We start from the raw sequence: 18,217 nt of genomic DNA, 5'->3' as shown, positions 1-18,217 counted from the left end.
GAGTCCTTTGATGCTGCTAATGGCAATTACATAAGGCTGCTTGATGGCTGTGCTCGGCAAACGCTTCCCCTGCGGCTCATCCTGAAAGCTCCACTCTGCAGAAAATCACTGAGAGTTTAAAAAAAAAATGAGCTGAGGAGACAGAGAGGGGCTTGTGGGGTTCACTGCAGGAGCACAGCCACCCCAGCAGGGCTGGGACAGCGTGATTTGGGGTTTGGTGACCTGCAAATCCCTGCTGGAGAGGGTTTGGAGAGTCAGGATGTGGGAGTGGATTCACACCCAGGGCAGACTCATCGATTTTCCACCTTTCAGCACCTCTGACGGGATGGATAAATGCCACCAGAGCTGGTGCAGAGGATGTGGAAAGGCTCAGGGAGCTGGAATCCCTGGGAGTTAGCCGTGAGAGGCAGGAGCAGGACCTGAGGGATGATCCTGCCTGTCCTGCAGACAATCCCTGCAGACAGCCCGTGATTAGCCAGAGATGGAATTACAGGTTCCATTTCCTCTCGAGAGTCAGAGCTGCCCTGTGAGCTGGGCTGGGGCATTTCCTCACCTCTGACATCCCTGACAGGAGCCTTGAGGAAGGATTTTCCCAGGAAGAGCTCCCTTTTCCCAGCCCAGCTCCCTTTTCCAGTCCCAGCTCCCTTTTCCCACACACATCTCCCTTTTCCAATCCCAGCTCCCTTTTCCCAGGCCCAGCTCCCTTTTCCCAGCCCAGCTCCCTTTTCCCAGCCCAGCTCCCTTTCCCAGCCCCAGGTGGGGCTCTTCAGGGCAGGGAAGGTTTTTTATCACCCCTCAGCACCTGGCAGAGGAGCTGCTCCACACACCTGTCCAACCTGGAGGAAACCAAACAAAGATTTGCCCCATTAAAGTTAAGCTTGATGATCTAGGATGTGTTTTCCAGCCTCAACAATTCCATGATTCCAGGTGCTGCCCACCCCTGATGCCACACTGACAGCTGTGTCTGAGTGATTTCACCTCCAGCTTCTCATCTTCAAACCCCAACAAGGATTTCTCTCTGGGTTTCAGCAGCTTCTCCAACCTCCTGCCAGGGGCTGGGGTGTGCTTGGTGACCTCAGCTGTTTGGGGAACTGGGAATTGGTTCTAAATCCTCCAATTCCCCGAGTCAGGGCTCTCAGGCAGAGCTAATCCCATCCTCACCCTTCAGGTGCAGTATTAAAACACAAAACATCTATTCAAACCCTCGGGAAATTGCTGACAAACAGAATTTTTTTCAGATAAAAAATTCCCAGCTGGACCCAGAGCCCTGCTGAGCGCTGGGATTCTTCCAGGAGGGGACAGAAAGGAAGCAAAAGTGAGGATTTTTTTTCATTCTGCTGTACTTACATGGCGAAATTCCTGTCCAGGAAGCACCTGTTCCTCAGCAGCCCTGCCCAGAGCTGCACCCCAACAATCCCAAAGATGAAGAAGACGAAGAAGCACAGGAGGAGGACATTGCCTAACATAGGCAGAGTATCCAGCAGCAGGGTGACCAGGATCCTCATACCTGGGGGAGGAGGGAAAACCAGGTTATGATGGGGAGAATGCACCATTCCCACCCTGGATGAGCAGCCAGGGCAGAAAAATCGGGATTTGGATGTTTTCCCCTAAAGCCTGAGGATGAAAAGGGAGGTCAGGAGTGCAAAAGGCTGAGAAGGAAATGGGAATAAGCACTGGGTGGGCCAAGGGTGGGAATTCCAGGTGTTTTTTGCATCACTCAGACACACGAATTATGAGTCAACTTCTCCTGGAGAAACACTCCTGGGAATCACCAGCTGCCGGAGGAATTGTCAAAATACGGATTTGTAAACACAGCAAACACCTCTCATGGATCACAGGAATTGTTCCCTTAAAAGACAGAGCCTGGTGGGGGATGAGCACTGCTGGAGATCCTTTTCCATGGAGGTTTTCTCTCCTCGCTGCCCACAGGCTGGGAAGCAGAGAAATTTTAACTTTGGGGGTGGAAAGCAAGATCCAAATGTTTCTTCCTCCAAGGAAAGCTCTGCTCCCTTTCCCTCCTCATGCAGAGGCTGTGGGAAACCTTCCTGCCGACCCCAAACCTCTCCATGAACCCTGGTGCCAGGGAAATGCTGATTTCCACGCTGAATATTCCATCTCATCCCAAATATTCCAATTTGAGGAATGAGAGCCTCAGCTCAGCCTGGCATTCCCAGCACCTTCCCAGCATTGCTGCTGGGAGAGACTGGGAGAGGAGACAGGGATGGGACTGGGGCTGGGGCTGCCCCTTCTCATTCCTCAGGGCACCTCCAAATTTGGGGATAAAATTTGGATTAACAACCTGGAGCTCAGCAGTTCAGCCATTAAATGAACCTCTTTTCATGGACAAAGCATTATTCCAACAGCTGGGGATTGATGAACTGAGGAAAAGGGAAGAGACAAAGGCAATTCCCAAATTACAGGAGGGAATAAAGCCAAATCCAAGCCTTGGGCTCAAGTTCATGGCACGGTGGGAATTGGGGCTGCTGGTGAGAAGATCCTGCAGTGTTCAGAGGGATTTTATCCCAAATAATCCTCCTCTGGAAACACCTTTAACACCTTTTCCTGCCTGCACAGAGCCTGCACATTCCCAGGATGTTCTCTCCATCACTCATCCCACTGGATCCAGGCACTCTCTGTTCCCCCAGCAGATCCCATTGGCTTCTCCCAAGACATTCCTGATGCCTCCTCTGGAATTCCATGATGCTGGAATCTGCAGAGCTCAGGGATGGGCACTGGGAGGACAAAGATCTCCAGGAGAGAGCTGCTCTTCCATCCCAGCATTCCCAGGAATTGCAGAGCTCCGGGATGGGAGCTGGGAGGATGAGGATCTCCAGAAGAGAGCTGTTCTTCCATCCCAGCATTCCCAGGATCTGTAGAGCTCAGGGATGGGAGCTGGGAGGATAAAAATCTCCAGAAGAGAGCTGTTCTTCCATCCCAGCATTCCCAGGCTGCGCTGGCATCCCGTCAGCCGAAAATCCTGTGGATTTGCCAGCGGAAACCCAAGGCAGCCAAACCCGAGGGAGCCAAGCGGGGCTGGAGCTGCCACTGCCCTGTCAGCGCGGCACGAGGGACCTGCCAGCCCGGCCGGGAATTCCCAGCTGAGGAATAATTAGGGATGAGTAATGACCTTTGCATCCAGAGCCTGCCGAGGTCTCCGTGCCCGGCTAAACTTTGGCTCTGGTGCAATTCCCAGTGCTGGAGCTGGCAGAGGATCCTCCCTGGAGGTGTCACCCCCAGACCTTGTCCCTGTGCTGTCCCAGTGACACGAATCCCACCTGCAGGGAAATGGGGTTTGAATTCCTGATGTTTATTCCATGTCACACAATCACAGAATTCCCCAACGGGAAGGGACACACTAGGATCATCAAATCCACCCCCTGGTCCTGCCCAGGACTGTCACCCCCCAGGAGAAATCCCACATTTTCCTCACAAATCCATCTTTGGAAAAGCAAAGTCTCAATCCCCGCTGGAAAGACAATTCTGGGCTTTTCTCCCATTTTTTCCCCCCCTACTCTCACTGACATCCCTCCTTCTTTTCCCAAAAATGGGTAAAATTTCTCTCCCAGTGCCAGACACTTCTTTTCCTGCTCAGCTCCTTTTGGTATTTGGGCTGTTTAGTGGCACAATCCTGGAGATGGAATCCATCTGTTCTCCAGCCACTCCCAGAGGGATGTGGAGTGTGCCATGGGAAAAGAGCATGAGGCTGAAACAAGGAGCAGGAGTTTCATTCCCATTCCATCCCATGCCTGCTTCCAACCACACGGCAGAAAAACAAAAATAAAAATAAAGCAGCGAAATGGATTTGAAAAAAAAAAACCAAAAAACCCCTGATGACCGCTGCTGAAAGAAAAATCCCTGACTTCAGCCCCTGCCAAGTGTATAAATTGCAGGAATTCTATTTTTCCAGCGGTTTGGAAGGAATAATTTCTGATAGGAGTGATGTTTTTATTGGCTGGGGCTCTTCTTTCTTTTCTTAACGAACAGCATCGAAATGAAATCATCTCGTGGGTGAATTTATTGTGCCTGGAAGCAAAGAGCTGATAGTGCTGGCTGGATCCCAGGGAAGAGCCCAGGAACGCCAGGAATAAATCTCCAGGTGGATTCTCCCTGTTTCCCTGGGGGTGATTTAACACCAGGTTCACCTCTTCTGATCCAGCTGTGAATTTTGTCTGCTTGGCAGATGAAATTTTCCCCTTGGTGTGCTCATTCCTGAGCCAAAAATCCCATTGCCATGTCCATGTGGATGGTGCTGCCCTGTAGCCACTGCTGGGATGTGGTGGAATCCCAGGGAATTCCTTGGATAAAATGTGGAATCCTCGTGGATTGAAAGACTGAAAATGTCACCACAAAACCACCCCAAAACCCAGGGATGTCCCCATCCCTTCTCCAGGGATTCTGGAATTTATCAGTCTGAAACAGCAAAATTCCCGATGTTCCGAGAGGATGGAGTTGGCATCTCCCAAAAATCTCCAGGAATGGGGATATTTCTGGGAATAATTCCTGGGAATCCTAATCCTGGCATCTGCTGGAGGTTCTGGTGATGTCAGCCCAGCCCAGCTGCTCCTCAGGCACCTCTGCTCACTGGATTTCATCCCACAGAATATTCATCAAAAAATGGAATTTTTTCCATCACCTGTCCGTTGGAAAAACATGAAAATCCCCTGGGAAGGGAATCATGTGGTGTCAGAGCTAAGGGAGACAAACCCGAGTTGGACACAGGGCAAAATTCCAGCTGAAGCTGGAGTTGTTTAGATCCCTGGAATTTGGTGTAAATCCTCTAATTCCCCTGGCTGCTGCCCCATTATTCCCATTATTATTCCCATTATTCCGTGGGAGAGCTGGGAAGGGTTTTGGGATCCTCATCCCAGCCCAGCACTTTCTGAGGTTCCTCTGCTCCTCCCAATCCTGGAGCTGCAAATCCCAGAGGAAAGCTTTGTGTTGTGCTTCCCAAAACCCTGGCAACAAAACCTCGCTAGGAAAACAAAGTTCCAAAGGCTTCCGTGGTCCCTTTTAGCTTCTGTTTGTTTTGGGGGTTTTTTTGGATCTTGTTTTTAACTGATGACATCACTGAGGAATTCACTGATTTTATTCCATGTTTTCCTGAAAAATCCTGCAGAATCTGAGTTCTGAGAGAAACCTCCTGGGTGTAAAAATACATTTGTTCCCTCGTGTTTCTTGGAGGGGGTTTGGCTTTCCCTGGATGTGGGACAATAATTCCAGGCAGCATGCAGGGCTGGCTCGCTCCAAAAGAACAGGAAATATCCTTTTTTTTTCCCCTCTGCAAAGATCCCTAGGATTTCCACACAACGCTGCTGCGTTTTGATGGGGATGGGTTTGGGATCAGAACTGCTGGGGTGGCAGTGGAATGAGCACCTTGCAAAGGATGCCTCAGCAGCTGGCTGATTCCAGAGAGGGAATTATTCCAGCTTGGTGGCTCGGCTTGCAAATTGGGCTTTGGAAGCCAAGCAGCTGAAGCCACTTGAAAATGGATTTAGGAGCCACTTGAACTTCCCATCGAGGATGATCCCAGTTTTGTTTCCCGTGGAGCAAACCCTCCGTGGGGTTTCTGCAGCTAATCCCAAACATACAGACATGGGAAGACCTTAAATGGCCGTGGAGGGAAAATGAACCCATCAGGGCAAGAAGATCCCTCTTAGAAATGACCTTTTCCCTTTCTTTGTGGGACCATTATTTACTTAACGCCGCCAGCAGAGTTATTTTCCTTGGAAAAACCACAAAAACATCGGAAAACAGCCCTGAGGGTCAATTCCCTAAAATCTCCCTCGCCCTTCAGTAACACCAATTATGCTAATGCCGAGCCCTAACTTGCCATTAAAAATTCAAATAAATTAATTCACTCTCAGCAGCAAGAGAGCAGATTACCAACAAAAAGCCCAGAGCCAGGTGGGGAGGATTTATTCCCGTGGATTTCCAGTTTTCCCAGCCCTCTGTCACTCACTTGGCACCCTGTTGATGGCTCGCAGTGGCCGAAGGACTCGGACAGTGCGGATGGCCGAGAGGCTGACGTTGTGTCCATCCAGGGAATACTCCATCATCCTGCAGGGAAAACAGCAACGAGTCAGGATGGGCTGGAATTGGGGTCAGGAGCAGCAATTCCATGTGCCTGGAAGTGCTGAAAGCCACCTTGGATGGGGTTTGGAGCAGCCTGGGATGGTGGAATGGGGTGGGATTTAAGGGATTCCACCTGGGAGGTGTGGAATGGGATGGGATTTAAGGTCCCTTCAACCCTTACTGCTTCCAAACCTTCAGCTGGCAAGTCCAAAACACTCCCTGGGATCCTGGAGTGTCTGCAGGGATTGGCAGCACCAGGAATTCCTCTGGTTTCAGCTCTCCTGAGCAACATCCCTGGCGCTGGGGAAATGCTCTCAACTCAGAGAGGCTGTGAGTTCCACCAGGATTGGGGTTTTCCAGGGGACATTTCTCAGGCGAGGGAAGCATGGAAGGATTTTGGGAGCTGGGAGGAACTCCAGACACAATCTGCTGCTGTAGGATGGATTTGTTTGGAGTTTCCCTGCTCTCTGTGGAGTGCTGCTGCTGCTGCTGAGGCAAATCAGCTCCTTGGAGGAGGCAAACCAAGCACTGCTGAGCATTTGCTTCCTTTCTTTTCCCAAAAAGCCTCAGAATGGCTTCAGCACATCCATCCCCTTGCTGGGAAAAGTGGATTTGTTATCCCAGTGGGGAGTTCCCTGCTGCAAACACCTTTGGTGTTTTAGGATTGCAGGGTGGTGCTGGTGGCAGAGGTGAATCCCAGCTTCTCCTCCACCAGGGTCACTCCCAGCTCCAGCCTCTCCTGGGAGAGATGGGAAATCATTTCCACCATTTCCAATCCCATTTGGTGGATTTGGTGGCTCAGATCCACCAAAATCATCAGAGATAGCCCAGGGTCAGCCAGGGGAGGTTTTATTTCCCTCATCTCCAGTCTGAGTAATCCCAGACAGGCAGCAGCATCTCCTGCTGGTTTCATCCTCCTCCAGCACATTCCTGGAAAACTCCCAGATGGATTCACAGCTTTCCCCCTCATCCCAGCAGCAAAATTCCAGCAAAATTCCAGCAAAATTCCAGCAAAATTCCAGCAAAATCCCAGCAAAATCCCAGCAAAATTCCAGCAAAATCCCAGCAAAAGTCCTGCTCCGAGGGATGAGCAGAGGGCTCAGCCTTTCTGCCTCCCTGGGATCCCTCAGTCTTGGGTTTTGGGGATCCCTGATGAGCTGGGGATTTCCTGCTCACGCTCAGGAGGGATCATCCCACACGTCCAGTGTGGAAAAACACCCCCAGCATTTAGTTATTCCTGCCAAAATCCCAATCCCGAGTTCCCCCTGCTCCTCCCCTACCACTCCTCACTTAAACACTGCAGCGGCTTTCCGGGAAAACACAATTAAGGAAAAAATAATTAATAATGAGTTTCTTTTGCTGTCCCTGATGTTCCTTCCCGGGCTGGAGCTGCACCCGAGTTCCAGGGAAGCTCCGCTCAGGAGAGCTCATGTTTTATTCAGAGCGCCAAAGCCGTTCCTAATTGTATTCCAGACAAATAACACAGAGCACAACAAAACTCCATTAGTGCAGGGAAGATGGCACAGCACTAATGGAAGGGGAAAAAATGCCCCAACATATTACAAGGATGTTTTAATTAACCCCAGGCTGGTCATTAGGAAGGCAGGAATTCAGAACTCGGGCAGTAATTAAAGCTTTCCATCCCCTGCCAGGATGGACGGAGCAGGTAGGAGAGCCTGGGCTTTCCAAAGCCGTTTATTTATCGGGAAAAAAAGGAAAAAAAAAAAAAAGTTTGAGCTTTGCCAAGCTTTTACTCCACTCAGTTATTCCCCGTGGGGGTGAGGGAAGTGGTGTCAAAAGCAACAGGATCTTCCTCGGAGCTGTTTATTAACACATCCTGCACGAAGCAGCAGCTGTGGGAGATGGAATTAAGTTGTAAAGCAAGAGGAGCTTACAGGAGGCTTGGAATTTGGGTTCGCTCCTGGCCAGCTTTTCCCACTGGGATTTCAACCTCCTTGACGGGATTTTTGGGCTGTTTTCTCCTTGTTTTCCCCATTCCTGCCTCGCCCTGAGGGTGGCACGGAGCAGGGGAGGGGCTGAGCTGCTCTGGGATGGTTTTTTTTTTTGGGGACAACAGCACTGGGACACTGTGGATCGGATCAGGATGTGTTGATCCGACAGAGAATAAAGGATTCTAAAAACCCCACAGCTCAGCCTGGCATTCCTAACTCACCCCAAACCCAGCAGGCTTTTGGGGTGGGGAATGGAAAAATCAAGATTTGGGAGATTCTGCCTCCTGAGGCATTCTGAAAACGAGCAATGGGTTTGGACAACCCCTGGATTTGGCTCCCTGGGATTTTCTACTCTTGGGATAAAAGTATGGGGATTTTTCACTCTTGGGATAAAGGATGGGGTTGTCACCAACCCTGCCATGACGATGAAGAAGTCCAGGCGGTTCCAGGTGTCCCCAAGGTAACACTTCTGCCCGAAGATGCCCAAAGCCACCATCTTGATCACCATTTCCACCGCGAAGAAGGCGAAAATGAAGTCGTCAAACGCCTGGAGAAGAGAGGATTTCAGTCAGTCCTGCTCCCACCATGGGGAATTCCGTGCTCCCTGCACCAAAGTGCCACCTGCCAATGCCCAGATAAACCCTGCAGGGTGGTGGCATCTCCTGGAACAGCTCCTGGGTTGTTCCAGGGCATGGGAAGTGACAGTGTCATCCACTGACAGGACACAGGGATATCCCAGGGCTGGAGCCAGGCTGGGAGAGCTGGGAATGCTCACCTGGAGAAGAGAAGCTCCAAGGAAACCTCAGAGCTTCTTTCAGTGCCCAAAGGAGCTCTGGGAGAGCTGGAGAGGGATTTATCTTTATTAACCAACTTTCCCTTAATAAACTACACGGCAACTTTGCCCCCTAATTTCAGTTCATTTAATTACCAGCATCCATCATGAGGTTCAGGCTTTTCCACCTCATGATTCGGTGGAAATCTGCAAGCTGACAGGGGAGGGATAATGGGGATTTTCCAGCCTTTTGCTGCCTAAAACCTGTCAGGAAATTTCCAGGGCCGGGTTGGACAGGGCTTGGAGCACCCTGGGGTGGCAGGAGGTGGCAGGGGTGGAATGGGATGGGATTTAGGGTGTTTTCCAGCCCCTGGAGGATCCCAGTGGCACATTGGTGATCTGGAGTTGGTGTCACATGTTGGAAACGAGGGAATTCTGTCATTTGGGGATGTGCAGGAAGCCAAGGCGCTGCCCACACAGCAGATGCCCCTGGATGTGATTCCAAAGCCCCTCTGGAGGGCAGATGGCAGCGAGGGGACGCCAGCAGGGACAGGGGACAGGCCTGGTGTCCCCAGCGAGGGCTGGGGGCTCTGCACGGGGAGAATTCCCAAATCCACCTCTCCTGGCACGTGGCGCAGAGCAGGGATGGGCTGATCCCGTGCTTTTTTGGGCCTGGAAAAGGGAGTGGAGCAGCAAAGGCACACTGCAGGGAGCAATCCTGCTGGGGTGGAACTGATGGAGTGGGAGGGGAGATTCCACCCCACGGCATTGGCCATGGAATCAGGGAATGGTTTGGGTTGGAAAGGAGCTGAAAGCTCAGCTGATCCAACCCCATGCCATGGCAGGGACACCTTCCACTGACCAGGCTGCTCTGAGCTCTGTCCAGCCTGCCCTTGGCCATTTCCAGGGATGGGAATCCATGAATTCTGTCCAAGCAATCCAGTGGGATGTGCCTTCCCACTTCCTAATTCAGGATGGAGAGCAAGGATCCTGCTGGGACAAACCCAAACCTACCCCAAAGCAGCTCCCACCCAGCCAGGCTTTTGGGAAAACCCATCCCAAACACCAGGAAAGCTTTCCATGGTGCAAACAAACACGATGGGTGTTCCCCCCTCACCCTGCACCCCAAAAATGCCGGGATGCTCACCTCCAGGATGGTGCAGCGCTCCGAGCGACACTCCACGTCCTCGCAGGGCTGGAACATGCCCAGGGTGACACAGTTGAGCAGGATCACCGCCATGCTCACGTGCTCGAACCAGGTGGCACCAGCGTTAAGGACAGCACGGGGTTGGGAGGGAAAAACCCCCAGGAAACGGGGTCTGGATGCATCCCAACCCTCCTCCCATCCACACTCATTCTTCCAGGCTTTTCCAGGACCAAATCCCGAGTTTCTCTCATTCCAAGAGAGCAACTCAAAGGCAGCACCACCAGAACTCCAATCCATGAGCTGCTCTCCTTGTTTCCCTCTGGAATAATGAGAATGAGGTTCTCTCATCCCAACCCTATTCCTTGTTTCTCTCTAGAGTAATGGGAATGAGGTTCTCTCATCCCAACCCCATTCCTTGTTTCCTTCTGGAGCTGCAGGAATGAAATTCTCTCATCCCAACCCCATTCCTTGTTTCTCTCTAGAGTAATGGGAATTAGGTTCTCTCATCCCAACCCCATTCCTTGTTTCCCTGTGGAGTTGTGGCAATGAGGTTTTCTCATCCCAACCCCATTCCATGTTTCCTTTTGGAGTAATGGGAATGAGGTTCTCTCATCCCAACCCCATTCCTTGTTTCCCTGTGGAGTTGTGGCAATGAGGTTTTCTCATCCCAACCCCATTCCATGTTTCCTTTTGGAGTAATGGGAATGAGGTTCTCTCATCCCAACCCCATTCCCGCATCTCCAGGAATGGCAGATTCCCCTTTCCCGATGGATGAAGGGAAAACAGAGCCAAGCTGGTGGACCCAAATGGGATGTTGGGATTTAGGATCCAGGGTGGGTGAAAAAGAAGGAAACAGCTCCAAGCTGGATGTCTACAATCCCAAAAAAACCTCCATATTCCATACAGGATCCACCAGTGCTCAATTAACCAATAATTAATTGATCCAAGCAGCAAGTGGTGATTTGCATCAGTGCAAAATAGGCCCAAAGTTGCTGTTTGCTGCTGGCAGGACAATTAAAAATCCCACAAAAAGACGAAATAATTCCACAAATTGAGCAGGAATGAGAGAACTGCTCCCAGGGAAAAGGATGGAAAACATCTGGATGTGAATAAACCTTTTTGCTTCTGAACACACACCTGGGAGAGGCAGGGAGAAGCACAGACATTGAGTTATTCCTGATAACAGCAATTCTGCTGTGAAAACCTGGATAAAAATCCTTCCATGTTTATTCCTTAGAAATGGTTTATCTGGGATTTTATCGGTTCAGGATGAAATTCATTGCAGCAGGAGATTAGGGAAGCACAGGGCTTCAGTCTCAAACTGCTTTTGCTCATTCTTATTTATCCAGATGGGGAAAAAAATTGCAAAAATCAGTGGGGTCGAATCCTGCAGCTCCCTAAAATCTGATCCCAACCCATCCTTGGTTTAGAGGATGGAAACTGGACGGAAATTGGAAATGTTTTAGAGAATTTTAATTGGAAAATTCCTAGCCAGGAAAATCCCGGAGCTGGGAAGCAAACAGGGCAGACTTGGAAACCCACTTGTCCGAAAGCGAAATGCAGCAAATCAGGGAAATAAACGAAATAAAATCCCAATCACCCCGAAATAAAATTCCAGCGAGCGAAGCAGGAGGCAGGATTCCCACAGACCATCCCTGTGGATGTTCCCACAGCCCCTGTCCGGCTGTTTTCCAGCCGGGAGGTCACGGAAGGTGAGGATGGAACCCCAAAGTGAGCTCTGCTCGCGCTGCCGCCGGGATCCTCCCGGCAAATCCCCCAAAACCGTGACTCTGCAAAACCGGGAATCAGGCGGTTTCCATGGCAACCTCCTGCTCCAACAGCATCCAACTCCTGGATCTCTCCAGGGTGGGAGAGATCCAGAGGGGAGACCCAGGATTGGGAAGGGTTTGCTTCATTTCTCCAGCAGAAATTCCAGGGAAATTCCAGACATCCCAGGGATATCTGGGCCGAGCTCCAATCCCTTTTGGGAATATTCCCTTTTGGGAATGTTGCACGGAGGGATCAGCACTGCCTCTTGGACTAAACCTAGTCCTGAGTTTAAAAGTTCCCTCAAAAACCCCAAATGTCAGCCCCTCCTGCTCTCCCAGCGCTGTGGCTAGCACAGGTCTTTCCCATGAGAACTTTCTCCTGTGTTTTATAAACAAAGATAAAGTTTGGATGTTATTAAAAACAGTGTCTCGAGATTTGGACAGTTCAGGCCTGGCCAGTCAGGCCTAGGGGGACGTTTCTGACTGACCAATCTGGGTGACCTCTGAAAAGTCTATATAAGTTGAAATCAAAATAATAAATCTCTCTTTTCTGTGCCACACTGAGAATCCGGGATTTCTTCTCTGCTAGTAGCTCAGCAGCGACAACCCAGGGTTGGGATGGGTTTGCTTCATTTTTCCACCAGAAATTCCAGGGGAAAGACATCCCAGGGATATCTGGGCCAAGCTCCAATCCCTATTGGGAATATTCCCTTTGGGAATGTTGCACGGAGGGATCAGCACTGCCTCTTGGACTAAACCTAGCCCTGAGTTTAAAAGTTCCCCCAAAAACCCAAATGTCAGCCCCTCCTGCTCTCCCAGCTCCATGCTGGATTCTCCCAATTCTCTCAGGAAAAGCTCTCCTGGTTCCCTCTGCCAGCTCTCCGTGGGATTTCCTGGGATCAAGGAGCAGGGATTGGAGGATGAAGGGTTTTGGTCAGCTGGAGATGCCTCAGTCCTGCTTTTCCCACTGATCCGAGCTGTCCCAGCTTAGCTGGGCTCGGTTTGGGAAGAGGTGGGAAATCAAGGATGTGCTGGAGCAGTTCCCCACATTTCAGTCAGCAAAACCATGTGGAGAGTTCCTGTTGCTGGCAGATCTTCACAGCAGAAAATAGGTTGGGTTGGAAGGGAATTTGAAAGGTCATCCAGTTCCAATTTTAGACACCTCCCACTGTCCCAGGCTGCTCCAAGCTCTGTCCAGCCTGGCCTTGGACACTTCCAGGGATCCACAGCTGCTCTGGGAATTCTATTCCAGAGCCTCATCATCCTCACTGTTCAAACCTTACACATCCCTGCAGTGCTGTGAGGGGATTTCCTGGTCTGGAGGTCAAAACACTCATTTAAAATGTCATTTTTCCCTTTAATTGAACAATGGGAGAAGAATTCCCTGCCTGGCTGGTTGGGAAGCTCAGTTCTCAATATTCCTTTAGAAATTCCCTCAGCACAGATAAACCACACCACCCTGCCTGTGCCTCCTTCCCTTTGCACTTCCCAGCTCCAGAAAAAAACTGGAATCTCCCACGCTGTGGGCACAGCTCAGGCTCAGCCACCCCACACCATCCACCCCTCAAACCCTACATTGGAACCCAAACATTCCTGCAGTAAATCCCAACAAAATATCCCAAAATGGCATCACCACCACCCCAAATCCACTGCCTCCACCCCATGCCTTGGAATGAAGCATCCTCTGCTCAAATTCCCAGATTTTAAAAATCCCCCAATCCCAAACCTGATTCCACATTTCCACTGGAAAGAGGCAGAAGCCACGAGCCTGACACCCAGCAACGGCAGCAAGGCAAGATCATGGCACTGTTTCCCCCATAATCTTATTATTTTTAAGCCACTCAGGGGATTTCGGAGACTTAACCCGTTATTTTAACCCCTGGGATTTGGCAGGATCGTGGTTATTATGGATCAATCCGTGCTGCACACGGGGAAAAAAAAAAAAAAACCCCAAAGCTGTAAATCCTGGTTGTGGTTCCAAGGGAAAACAAATGTTTGCAGGAGGAGCAGCCAAGGGAAGTTTCGGTTTGTGTCGTTCAAGATGTGACTAATGCACTAAATATACACACAGACATATCCTGGGAATTTCAGAGCATTCCAGGGATGTGCTGCCCCTCGGAGAGCAGCAGGATTGGGTGGGAAATTTGGATTATTTGGATTATTTGGAAATTGGAGGAAATCCTGGAATCGCCAAGGTGGATGTGTCCCTCAGCAGGGGCTGGAGGGGGAAAAATGGGGAGAAAAAGGGGAAAAAAAGGGGGAAAAAGGGGGAAAAAAGGGGGAAAAAAGGGGGAAAAAAGGGGAAAAAAAAAGAGGAAAAAAAGGGGAAAAAAAGGGGGAAAAAATGGGGGGAAAGGGGGAAAAAATTCCACTAATCCCACCTCACAGTCCTTCGTGCCACCCAGGGGACAAAAACAATTTCAAAATCTGCAACATCCACCTCATCCCGGAGAGAAATTGCAGCAAACATTCCAAACTCGAGGATATTTGGTAAACAGGAGGGAGGAAAAAAAAAAAAAATACAAAAATAAAAATAAAAAAAAAGCACAGAACTGGAAGAAAAATGAGTCAGAATAAAATTCCCGAGAGGCAGCGCCGGCTGGCGCTGGCATCATTTTAAGGAACGTTCTTATTTTTAAAAAAGTTGATTGATTAAAGCTATTTTTAGGGGCCACATTGCACCGGATCCGTCGAGTTCCTTCGCTCAGGAATTGGAAAACAAAAGGAGGGAGAAGCACTGGAGCAAAAATTCCCTCCCCAGCAGCAGCACAAACACAGACCTGGAGCAGAATCTCATCCCAAAAAAAACGCCAGGCTGGAGATGACTTTGGAACTGGGAATTCTGGTTTGAGAAGGGATTAGCCTGAGTTGTTGGAATAATTGGATCCCAGTGGTTTTCTGGGGAAGATCCATGGTGGGAATCCAGTTTGGTGCTGATCCCTTTGGTTTTAGCATAGAGCTCCTGTTCCCAAATTTTCACAGGAGAAAAAGGGGAATTTGAAAGCTCAGCCAGTTCAACCCCAACATTATCCACCATCCCAGGGTTTTCCAAGCCCTTTCCAGCCTTGGACATTTCCAGGGATGGAGCAGCCACAGCTTCTCCTGGAATTCCATCCCAGCCTCTCCCCATCCTCACAGGGAAAAATTCCTCCCCAATATCCCTAAATTTCCTCTCTCTCAGTCTGATCCCATCCCTCTCACTCCATTTCCTGGGGATGATTCCCTCTCCAGACCCCTCTTTTCCATCCCTAACAATTCCATGATTCTGAGTGTTCCAGAGCCCCTCAGGCCATCCAGGGAAATCTCTTTTCCTGCCACTTCCCTCCAACTCCTCCAGAATTCCAGGGTTTTATTCCTGCTCCACAGCACACAGCCCCATCCCCTTCAGCCAGAACAACCCCAAACCATCCCTAAGCACATCCCAGCCGCGGAATCCCCCAAACCCACCCAAGTTCCACCCCCCCGGAATTCCCGGTTATCCTTTATCCCAGGATAAAGGACAAAAACACGGGCAGCAGCAGAGTTTTCCCTGAGTCGCTGGATAAAATGAGATATCAGATTTTCTCCGGCACTGGCAGGCGAGCGAGGGCGATGGGAATTGCGGGAGAAGGGAGGGTGGGAGAGCCGCCGGAGCATCGGGAATGGCGGGGCAGGGAGGGCAGGGAGCCCGGGGGTGGCTCAGCGCCATGGCAACTCGGAGATGCCACCCGGATCCGGGAATTCTGCAAGGAGGGAGAGATCCAGACAGCTTTTCCCGGATGGAATGGGATGTGGGGAAGGGAGAGGGTGGGGATGGAGATGCCCTGGGTGAGCTTGGATCAGCGATCCCGGAGTGCCTCCTCGGCTCCCTAGGGATTTTCCATCCTCTCTCTCCCAGGGAATGTCCAGGGACAGCCCGGGGATGGATGGATGGATGGATGGATGGATGGATTTATCCCGTGACATTCCCAACGATCCTTCCAGGCTCAGGGAGCAGCAGAGAAAGCATTTCGCAGCTGGAATCGAGGAGAAGGCGAAGCAGGCACTGCCTGGCCCCAAATTCCGGGCAGGGGGAGCTGGCAGCATTCCCAGCTCCAGGCTGGATGCAGAGCAGCCGCGCATTCCTGCCTCATTGTCCACAACATCTGCCGCAGCCACGCGCGGCCCTGGAGGAGACAAATCCCTGCCAAAGCCGGATCCAGACAGGGAATGCCCTTTTCACCCCTGGGATGACGCTCGGAGCGCTCAGGGAGCTCTCTGCTCGAGCTGGGCTGGGGGAGCAGAGCAGCAATGCTTGGCTGGGCTCTGCCACGCTCCAGGCACTCTTTTCCAGCCTTTTCCCAGCTTTTCTCCGGCTCTGGGATGTGCAGAGGCTCGGTGGAGCAGCGGCTTTTCCAGCCACATCCCTGGGAATGGAGCAGAGCCCTCGGCTGCTCCTGGTGGATCCTGAGCTGGGATGTGCCTGGGAATGAGTGTGGCTAAAAGGGGGCAGGAAAAGGACAATAATAATCCAAATCATTCAGGGAAAAAACTGGGATTTGGGAGCCTTCCAGCTTTCTGGGCATCCTGGATCCCCACGGGACACATCTGGATCTTGGGGTGTCTGAGCAGGGCCAGGAGTTGGATCTCTGGGGATCCTTCCCAGCCCAGGAGATTTCAGGATTCTGGGAATGCCGAGTTTTAGGAATATTCCAGGGGATCCATGTGATCCCATGACCCTGGAAGTCCCCAAGCTCTGCCCTCTCCACACTCCCTTTTCCCAGGACAGCTCCTTGTTCGAATCCAGCTGGGAAACTCCAGTGCCATTCCCAAAGAGCCGAGGGCTTTGCAGCTGGAATATCCCGGTGGATTTGCACAAGCAGCCATCCCAGTCCTGCAATTCCACGGATTCACCTGCTCTACCCAAAGAGCAAAAAAAAGAGGGTTTGGAGTTGCTTTGGTTTGTTTTTTTTATCCCTGACTGCAACAGTGAAAAAAAGAGGGAAAAATAAAATCAAATCCCCAGTAAAACACTTCCTGCTCTGCTCGGGATCCCTGGCACATTCTGCTGATGGATAGAGGCAATTATTTTTTCGGGATAACTGAAGCAGCTTTGATTCCAGGGGCAGCTCAGGCTGATGTTAAATGAACTCAAAGTTAAGCTGAGCTTTGCTCTCAGCTGGGATTTTCAATCTGAGTGACTCCAAAACTCATTTTTTCCACACCATTTTCCCATCCTGGATTAGCTGACGAATGGAAAGGACCAAACACATCCCACTGGGATTTGGGATGGAAATCCCAAAGCCTGAAATCCCAAATGCCTGGAAGGCTGGAGCAATCCCAGGGAAATACCAGAGCAGCTGAACTCCACTCCTCAGCCCCAGAAGGGAGAAGAACCCACAGAATGGATCATGGGGTGTCCTGAGTGTGGGATCCCAAAAATCTCCCACCAGGAACACCAGGACATCGCTGAGAAAAGGAATTCCTAAGGAGCTGCTGGAGCTGAACCACCTGGAAATCCTGGGGGAAATCCCATTTGGTCCTGGTCAGCAAAATCCACCTCTGTCCCTGCTGGAGTTTGGACACCTGGATAACCTTTCCCAGCCATTCCCAGCTTCTCCCTCCTTCCCTCGGGCTGAATCCAGGAGCTGTGACACATCCCTGAGCTGCAGCAGGATCATCCCAACACAAACACATTCCCACACACCCCAGAGACATTCTCCTCTCTTTTCCCCCCTGGGAATCAGCAGCCTGTGGCATCCCAGCCAGCCTCCTGCTCTTTCATGGTTTCTCAGCATGAGCAATGCCCTTGCAGCTCACCCCAAACGCTCTTTCATCCTCTCCCTGGGCTGCTCCTCCCCGGAACAACATCCTGATTTTATTCCCTTTTATCCGGGATCAAAACGCAGCCCGCAATGCCAAAGGAAATGAGGCGCAGTGGGAGCAGCACGGATAATGGCAAATCCCACGTCCAACCGACCCCAAAAATGGGGAGATGGTCCTGAATCTGCTTCTCCTCCACGGGGAGGGGATGCAGGAATTTGGGGATTTATCCTGACTGGCAGGAGTGAATCCCTGGATTCCTGGCTGGAGCCAAACCTGGATCCTTGGGAGTTTCCAAGCAGATCAAGGATAGGAAAATTGAGGATTGGGGATGGTTTTCTACCAAACTTCTGGAGGTTATGGGATATGGAGCATCCCAGCTTTTCCTGAGGATTTCAGCCAGGTTTAGATGGGCAGGGCTGGAAGTGGAAAGGGAGGATGAAGCAGCAGGAGGGGAAGATGATGGGATGGGATGGGATGGGATGGGATGGGATAATGGGATGGGATGGGCAGGAGGGGAATTCCCAGGAAGCAAAGAATGGCAGGAATTGGGGACCCACCAAAGATGAACCCGAATTTCTCAAGTTCTGCTTTCATTACCTCCATTTCCTCCTTCTAAAAAACACTGCCAGAGGCTGATTTCCGAGAGGGAATCACTCCAGGCTTTGAGCTGGAATTGGGGAATTCTGCGGCAAAGAGACTTTGCAGGAAGAACAACCCAAAT

General features: G+C 50.9%; 1 protein-coding gene across 2 annotated transcripts in view; it reads right to left on the bottom strand.

The window, feature by feature from the left end:
- LOC146430600 (voltage-dependent T-type calcium channel subunit alpha-1H-like) overlaps window positions 1-10,122 on the bottom strand; it is a 101,781-nt gene extending 91,659 nt beyond the window's left edge. Inside the window, exons 1-4 of one of the 2 annotated variants that reach the window (XM_085074383.1) lie at window positions 9,944-10,122; window positions 8,438-8,571; window positions 5,960-6,057; window positions 1,348-1,507 (exon numbers count right to left, since the gene is read on the bottom strand). In XM_085074383.1, coding sequence (XP_084930509.1) covers window positions 1,348-1,507; window positions 5,960-6,057; window positions 8,438-8,571; window positions 9,944-10,036 — 485 coding nt within the window. In that variant the 5' untranslated portion in view covers window positions 10,037-10,122. The remainder of the gene's footprint in view (window positions 1-1,347; window positions 1,508-5,959; window positions 6,058-8,437; window positions 8,572-9,943) is intronic. The other variant, XM_085074384.1, reaches the window with a different exon arrangement.
- Between the last annotated feature and the right edge of the window lie 8,095 nt (window positions 10,123-18,217).

This window comes from Lichenostomus cassidix, chromosome 14 (genome assembly GCF_008360975.1).
Source record: "Lichenostomus cassidix isolate B80296 chromosome 14, HeHo_3.0, whole genome shotgun sequence".
Classification (NCBI taxonomy): Eukaryota; Metazoa; Chordata; class Aves; order Passeriformes; family Meliphagidae; genus Lichenostomus; species Lichenostomus cassidix.
Note: the sequence above shows the minus strand (reverse complement) of the source record. Positions and strands in the feature narration are given on the sequence as shown.